This window comes from Salpingoeca rosetta (assembly GCF_000188695.1).
Source record: "Salpingoeca rosetta unplaced genomic scaffold supercont1.9, whole genome shotgun sequence".
NCBI classification, from domain to species: domain Eukaryota; class Choanoflagellata; order Craspedida; family Salpingoecidae; genus Salpingoeca; species Salpingoeca rosetta.
In genome coordinates, this window is record NW_004754925.1 from 1,677,984 (window position 1) to 1,685,483 (window position 7,500).

The 7,500-nt window shown below is 60.7% G+C and overlaps 2 protein-coding genes across 2 annotated transcripts in view; both read right to left on the reverse strand.

Annotated features, from left to right (window-relative positions):
- Positions 1 to 1,310: 1,310 nt before the first annotated feature.
- On the reverse strand, positions 1,311 to 5,760 carry PTSG_04259 (uncharacterized protein; the record flags this gene model as incomplete). Its single annotated transcript, XM_004995100.1, has 2 exons — positions 1,311 to 3,218; positions 3,667 to 5,760. 2 exons carry the CDS (start codon positions 5,758 to 5,760, stop codon positions 1,311 to 1,313), a joined length of 4,002 nt encoding a protein of 1,333 aa, XP_004995157.1.
- An 845-nt stretch (positions 5,761 to 6,605) lies between these two features.
- Positions 6,606 to 7,500, reverse strand: part of PTSG_13243 (uncharacterized protein) — a 1,109-nt gene continuing 214 nt past the window's right edge. Inside the window, exon 1 of the mRNA XM_004995101.1 lies at positions 6,606 to 7,500. This exon is cut by the window's right edge and continues 214 nt beyond it. Coding sequence (XP_004995158.1) covers positions 7,087 to 7,500 — 414 coding nt within the window. The 3' untranslated portion in view covers positions 6,606 to 7,086.

Consider the following 7,500-nt stretch of genomic DNA (forward strand, 5'->3'; position numbering starts at 1 on the left):
ACGACAGTACACAAGCTCGGCTACGACTATCGTTATCATATATGCAGTACTCTTACCATCTGAAACACTGATACACACACGCACGCACACACACACGCACACACGCACACACACACACATCCACTGCCACAGCAAGCACCAGCCTCACCGCCTCCTTCAGTCGTCGTTGCCTCCATAATCGTCCGTGTTGTGTTCGTGTGGATTTGCCTTCTTGCTTCTTGCTGCTGTGCTGCTGATTATTGGTGTGTTTGTGTGTCTGTCGTCATGTCAGTGTCATTTCACATCGCACTCTCCTCACACACAACTCCTGTCCACAACCTCAACAGTTACCCCCCCCCCCCCTGCGCGCACTTCTCTCCCAATGCTGATGATGGATGATGGTTCAATGAGGAGGGACAGGGGATGCTGGTCGTAGGGTGTGGAGGGGGGTCGGAAGGCAAACAACCAAGAACCACCAATAGCACGAGAACAGTGCAGCAAGACCCAGCGACAAGACACAGCACCATGTGGGTGTGTTGCTTGTTTTGCGCACCAGCGTCTGCACAACCATGCACAACCATGCACAACCGTGCAAACGCAGCACACACCACCTTGCCACCACAGCAGGAGTAAAGAAACCTAAACACAGAACAAATACGACCATGGTCAGGGCAAAAAGGAGGAAGGAAGGGAAAGGAAATGGGAACAGGGGGAAAGAGTGGCGGCAGCGCAGGGTGAAGCACCAGCTCCACACCACACACCACCAGCGCTCGTTCAACGATACGCGCGTCTACACAACACATAACCACAACCACACAACATAACCACAACCACAACCACAACACATAACCACAACCACACAATCACAAACACAAGTTCACAGTTAACATACCATACGTGTGCCAGTTAGAGAGACGACAAATTAACAGCAACAACAGTGGGGGGTGACGCATCAAAGTCAAACCTGCAGTTAAAGCACTCCTATCTCACGTCTGATGACAAAGATGACGACGATGATGGTGAAGGGGGCACATAGCGTCAGCCCAACCAACAAATAGGGACAACAGAGGCAGCATCCACGAATCCAATTACAAAGGTCAGCAAGCACATTTGCTGAGCGAAAGAAACACCTGAAAGGCGAGAGAACGAGGTAAGAGAAGGCAAGCGGCCCTGAAATGGACGATAAAGGACTCCACCACCACGACAGATGCAGCCAAGGGGACAGAGGCGTGCTTGCTACTCTGGTTTCCACCGTGGCAGCAACCCTTGTTCGCCGCCGCAAACGACGACAGCAGCAAAACGCAACCGCTGTCTTTGCGTCACTGTCGCCGTTATTGCCACGATGTGCCCTTGGCTGTTGTGGTTGTGGGCGACACTGTTGTTGCAACACGCGGTGAAGGCAGTGCGGATGCGACAGCTGACGACGACGACGACGATGATGACGATGACTGCGACAGGTGTGTTGGTCGCAGCAGCGGCGCTGATGACGACAGTGACGACGCCCCAGACACCCCTGCCTTCCCTGCTGCCTTGTTGCTGCCATTCCCAGCTGTCGCCACGCCGCCAGCCACGCCACCGCTTGCACCTCCCTGTTGCTGCTGCTTGCTGCGTTTCGTTGCTGGCTGTCCCGCGCCATCAGCGGATCCACGCCGCTTCTGTTGCGATGTCGGGCCAGCCTTTGCAGTTGTACCAGCAGAGGCGCTGCTGCGCTTCGCGTTTGGCGTGTTGGTTGCGGACGTGTTGGCTGTGGACGAGCGTGAGGAGAGCCGACTGCGCGCTGCGCCGCTGCCGCTCGTCTTGCGTGGCGTTGCAGGCGCGCTTGCAGACCCGCCGCCATTCCCTGCTGCTGCTGCGGACGACGACGACGTGGACGAGAAGAGGGCACGGGACCGTCGTTTCGTCTTCCCGTTTCCGCTGCTGGCTCCACTGCCCGCGTTCTTGCTGCTGGCACCCTTGCTCGACTTGCTGCCGGTGCCTGCAGACGACGATGAGCTGCCCTTGGTTCCACCGCCGCTGCCGCCGCTGTTGCTGTGGGAGGGCGACGAGCGGGCGGTGGCGGGCAAGCTGTACACGCCATGCCGCATTGTGCTCGAAGACCCAGGCGTGGGCAGCGTTGACGATGGCGTTGATGATGATGACGACGACGACGACAATGAGGGGGCAGCCGCTGCCAGTACCGATGGCTTGCTGTGCAGCGGGTTGTGCCCGCCAAAGAGGCCGGCGGTGAGCGACGGGCGCGGCTTCCGGCGCAGGGGCTTGAGGTCGCTGGTGGCGAGGTGGGGCTTGTTCTTGATGAGTTTCTTGCGCACGCGGTCGACGTGGCGCAGCACGTGGTACGAGGCATCCCGGATAAACGACAGCACAGGGTGGAACGAGCGGTCCGTGCATACGGAGAACGCGCGCACGCCCTCAATGGACACATCTGGCACTGTCTTTGCACGCGCAGGGTTGCTGGTGATGTGGCCAAATGGCCCGGGGTTGACCAGGGTGGGTGCCGGCTCATGGTCACGCGGCGTGCACCGACGGCACCCAGCACTCTCCAGCTTGGACGTTTCCTGTGACTGCTGGCTCGGCTTCTGCTTCTGCTGTTGTTGCTGTTGTTGTTGCTGTTGCTGTTGCTGCTGCTGGCTGGGCGGTTGCGTGGTCGTGACAACGGCTGTTGTCGTGGAAGGTGTGGTTGTGGTTGTGGTCGTGGTCGTGGTGGTGCTGGTGGCTGCAAGGGGCGGCCTGTGTGCGCTGCCGGCGGGTCTGGCCGTGGACAGGCTGGCCGTGTACGGGCTGTGACTGATGACGGTGCCGGAGCGTGCTGGCACAGAGGACGCCAACGATGACGATGGCGTGGCGGTGGCAGCGGCGGCAGCAGCCAGGGCAGTCGCCCGTTTTCGGCGCCGCTTCTGCCTTGCTGCCTTGCGCAGCGCGTCGTTGCACTCTGCCAGCAGCTTCTTTGTCTCGCCCAGCTTGAGGGCGAGCCAGCGCATGCGGTAGCTCACGTCGGCGCTGTCATACTTCCACGCCGTCTCCTCAAAGGAGAGCAGCTCCTCGGCCTCGCTGTCGCTGTCATCTGTGACTTCGGGGTCCGCCTCGTCCAAGTACACCATCGACTGCCGGTACCGCCGTGCACTCTTCAGCGCAGCCGCCGCTGTGCGTTGCGACTTTTCCTTGTCTTTGTCCTTATCCTTGTCCTTGCTGCTGGCGCTGCTTCTGCTGCTGGTGGCGGCAGCGTCAAGCTTGCTCAGCTCCTGCGGCCGTGGCAAAATCGGTGGGCAATGGCGCAGGGGCGTGATCGTGAGTGGACGTTTGTAGTGACGACATGCGGCAATGTGAGAGAGACAGGAGAGAGAGAGAGAGCGCGTGTGTGTGTACGTGGGAGTAAGCGAGAGTGTGCGTACGTGGGAGTGAGAGCTAGAGAGCCTGCACATACACATGTACATACATGAGCAGTCAACACCAACAACAACACCAGCACCAACAACACCACCACCAGCACCAACAACAACAACAACAACAACAACAACAACAACAACAACAACAACAACAACAACAACAACAACAACAACAACAACAACAACAACAACTTAAACAACAACTTAAACAACAACTTAAACAACAACTTAAACAACAACAACAACTTAAACAACAACAACAACTTGAACAACAGCAACAACGACGACGACGACGACGACGAACCATGTGCTTTGTGTGTTCCTTGAGCTCGCGAAGGGAGGCGTTGAGTGGGTAAGGTTTGTAGTCCTGGGACTTGTCGGCGGCGTGGCGCAGCTGGAACAGCCGGTACTGCTGTAGCGACACCTTCATGTGCAGTGACTTGAGGTACATCTCCAGTGACGCCTGGTTCTCCTGCACCCCCTGGCACGAGTACTCCCCACGCCGCCTGCGTCGCTGCGCTGCCGCCGCACTCGCCCCGCGCGAGCGGTTGAGCGAGCTCAGGTACCCAAAGTACGTCTGGTGGTGCGACGACTGCCAGTACCGGTACACGTATGGCGCTGGCGTGTACGCTGCGGCACCCTGTGCGCCGCCGTGGCGGTGGGGGTGGCTGCCTGGCCCACTGCCTGCCGTGCCCGTACCGCTGCCAGTGCCGCGCGGGTAAGGCGCAGCACCCGTGGGCATGGGGTGCGCGCCGCGGCCGTGCGTGGGGTGGCCCTGATGCCCATGGTGGCCGCTCGCTGGGTCGTCTGTCTCCGACTCCACGCGGGCGAGGGCAGCAAGCACGTCTGCGGCGGTTCTGTTTGCGCCGCCGGGGATGGGGAGGTCGCCGTCGCCAAACGAGGGCAGGGGCTCCGTCGAGTGCAGCGCGTGGTGCAGCGGCGTTGACGGCACCGATGCGCTGCGCGTTGTCTTCGGCGGCGCAGGCGTTGCCGGGACAGACTGCCGCCCCGTGTAAGGGACATTGGCGGGGCCGCTGCTGCTGCTGGCCATGGTACTGTTGTTGCTCATGCTGTTGCTGCTGTTGCCGTACGCGGGGGTGTTGTAGGCGCCAGGGGTGTTGCTGCCGGCCGTTGGTCGTGGGGAGTAGACGGCGGTTGTTGACGGTGGTGGCGCTGGGTGGCGGGCGTACGGGCGGCCGGCAACAGACGCGTTGTACGCCGACGACGCTGACGAGTAGGACATGGTGCGGCCCGCCACCGGCGTCGCTGGCATGGAGGCCGATGACGACGCAGCCGTTGGCGGCGGCTTGGATGCATAGCGTGCAGACGGCGCGTAGGCGGTGTTGCCCGGTGCTGGCTTGCCCACGGCGCCCATGTTGGGCACGGGCCTGGTTGTCCGCGGCTGCGGGGCAGGCGACGCTGTCACGCTCGTTGTGCCCAGGGAAGAGGGCGGGCGGGAGCGGTTCTGCGGCGCCGCCGAGTATCCATTGGTCGTGGTGGTCAGTGGTGCTGTTGGCGATGCTGCTGCTGTCATTGTCGTGGATGTGGACGTCATGGCGGTGACGGCGCGGGGCGTGCCGGGTGCTGTGGTGGCATACGTGGACGGGGAGGCGGGCACTGGTGTGGTGGGTGCAGTTGAGTTGCGGCGTGGCGCCGGTGGGGTGGCGGCAGAAGTTGCAGGAGTGCTGGAGGCGTTACTGTACGGCATGGGGGGACCCGCTGGTGTGGATGCCACTGCTGCTGCTGCTGGTGCTGGTGGCGGGGGCGGTCGTGAGGCCATGCCCACGCGGCTGTACACGGCTGGGCCCGCGGTGCCCGGCGCAGAAGAGGCGAGCGGAGCGCCCGTTGATGACGACAACGGGGGCGGTGGTGGCGCGGCAGTACCACCACGGGCGTAGCTGAGGTGGCAGCTGCAGGCGGGGTTGGTGCACACCATTGGTGCGCCGCGGTAGTAGGTGGCGGTTGGCGGGGCCGCTGTGGATGGCGGCATGGTGGCTTGGCCCATGCGCGCGGGCTGTGGTGGGCCCCTGCCTGGTGCTGCGGTTGTTGATAACTGGGGTTGTTGTGGCGGGGCTGTTGTCGGGGCTGATGGTAACGCTTGCGTGGCCGGGGTGGCGGTTGAGTTGGTTGGGGCGTAGGTGGTGGGCACGTATGAGGCGCGTGCGGCGTACGGCGGATACGGGGTTGTCGCTGCCTGCGATGGAGGAGGTGCTGTTGAAGGGGCTGTGGCGCTGCCGGGCCTGGAGAGTGGGGTAGAGGTGGCTGGTGCGGTGCTCGGAGCATATGGTGAGACGCCCTGTCGCGAATACGGTGTTGTCGACGAAGGGTACGCTGTCCCAGCGGTGCTGGGGATCGCCGTGGCGCTGCCAGGCGCGGGCCAGGAGGTGCTACGCGGCATAGATGATGTGTTGGATGCAGTGGCGGATGAGGTGGTGGTGATGGTGGTCGCGGGCATGGGCGTGGGAGGCGCATATGCGCGTGAAGCGGGCACTGTTCCGGCTGGCGTCGATATCGATGTGCTGGGTGTGGTTGATGAAGTTGATGTGCGTGTCATTGATGTGTTTGGCGTGGTTGCTGTGACTGCTGGCATCACTGTTGTTGACGCAGGGTGAGTGGAAGATTGCGAGGTGGTGTATGGGGCGGTGCTGTAGGTGGGCTGACCAGGTTGTTGTTGTTGCTGCTGCTGTTGTAGTTGTTGTTGTTGTTGTTGTTGTAGTTGTTGTTGTTGTTGTTGTTGCTGTTGTTGTTGTTGTTGTTGTTGTTGTTGTTGTTGTTGTTGTTGTTGTTGTTGTTGCTTGTCAATGAACGGAGGGGAGGCAGAGGGTGAGGAGGATGATGCAGGCGAGGACGTGGAGGAGCGCTTCGGCACAATGCGGTCAGCTGGTGGTTGCTGTTTCAAGCTGGAGGCAGTGGTGGACGTGCTCGGAGTGACTGGTATGCTGTTGCTGCCACCGCTGGCCTTTGACGTTGAGGCAATGGCATTGCTCGGCCCTGCTGCTGTTGTTGTAGTTGTTGCTGTTGTGGCCAGGGGTGTGGTGCTGTTGCTATTGCTGTTGTTGTTGCTGTTGTTGTTGTTTGGTGTGGTTGACGCTGGAGCGGCGCTGGAAGGCGTGCGTGCTATGCTTTGTGATGCCGGTGGTTGTGGTTGTTGTGATTGTGAGGATGGGGTGGACAGCTGCGCGGTTGTTGCGGCTGATGATCGCTGTGAGCTTGGGGTGTGACCCGCGCCCATGCCGACCTGTGGCGTGCTGCTGGGCGCGGGGGGCTGTGCTTGGAGAAGTGTGATGTTTTGGTGTGTAACAACACCTCACGCTGGTTGCGCGCGGGTGCTACTTGGCCCGCCTTCTCGCCTTACCGCGTGCCTTTGAGCAACACTGCACAGCAAAAGCGATGTGTTGGGTTGAATGGATCGAGGAGGGGAAACTGCCAAGGATGGTGTTGAGTGATTGTGCTGCTGGTGCGGAAACGCGTGCTGCAGCGTGGTCGCGGCTGGACTGGTGGATGTGGATGAGGATCAGGATTGTGAGTGATGGAGAGGCCTGATATGGGGAGCGAAGCGAATGTGAGGTTTTCAATGTTGGTGGTGCTTGACATCCATGTGCGCTCACTGCGGTGTGTGTGCCGATGGCGGTCGTATTGGGTGTGAGGATTGTGGCCGCAAGTCAAGTAGGTGCCGGCGATCGATGCCAGAGGGAAAGAAAGGGCGGATGACGTCGACGGGCGGTCAGCCGACAAGCAAGCAAAAAGTCGTGGCGGATGCCGAAACAGGGTGACCTACACACCCACCAACAAGAGATGCTGCTGCTGCTGCTGCTGCTGCTGCTGCTGCTGCTGCTGCTGGGGTGATGGCCCAGACAAATAGGGTGGGTGGATGGAGGAGAAAGGAGGTTGTTGTTTGTTGTTGCTTCCTTCTCCCTACCAGCTGGTGAGGGAGGCAGCGAGCGGTGGTGGTGGTGGTGGGGAACGCAAAAAACCCGCAATCAGCCGCCCACACACACACACACACACGCACGCACGCACGGGCGAAGAAAAAAAAGAACCAACAAAACCCGCAAGCCCGAAGCAAGTCAGCGAGCGCTTCTCTTTGCTTGCTTGCTTGTGCCGTGTCAAAATTCACACGGGTGAGAGGTTCGCCCAC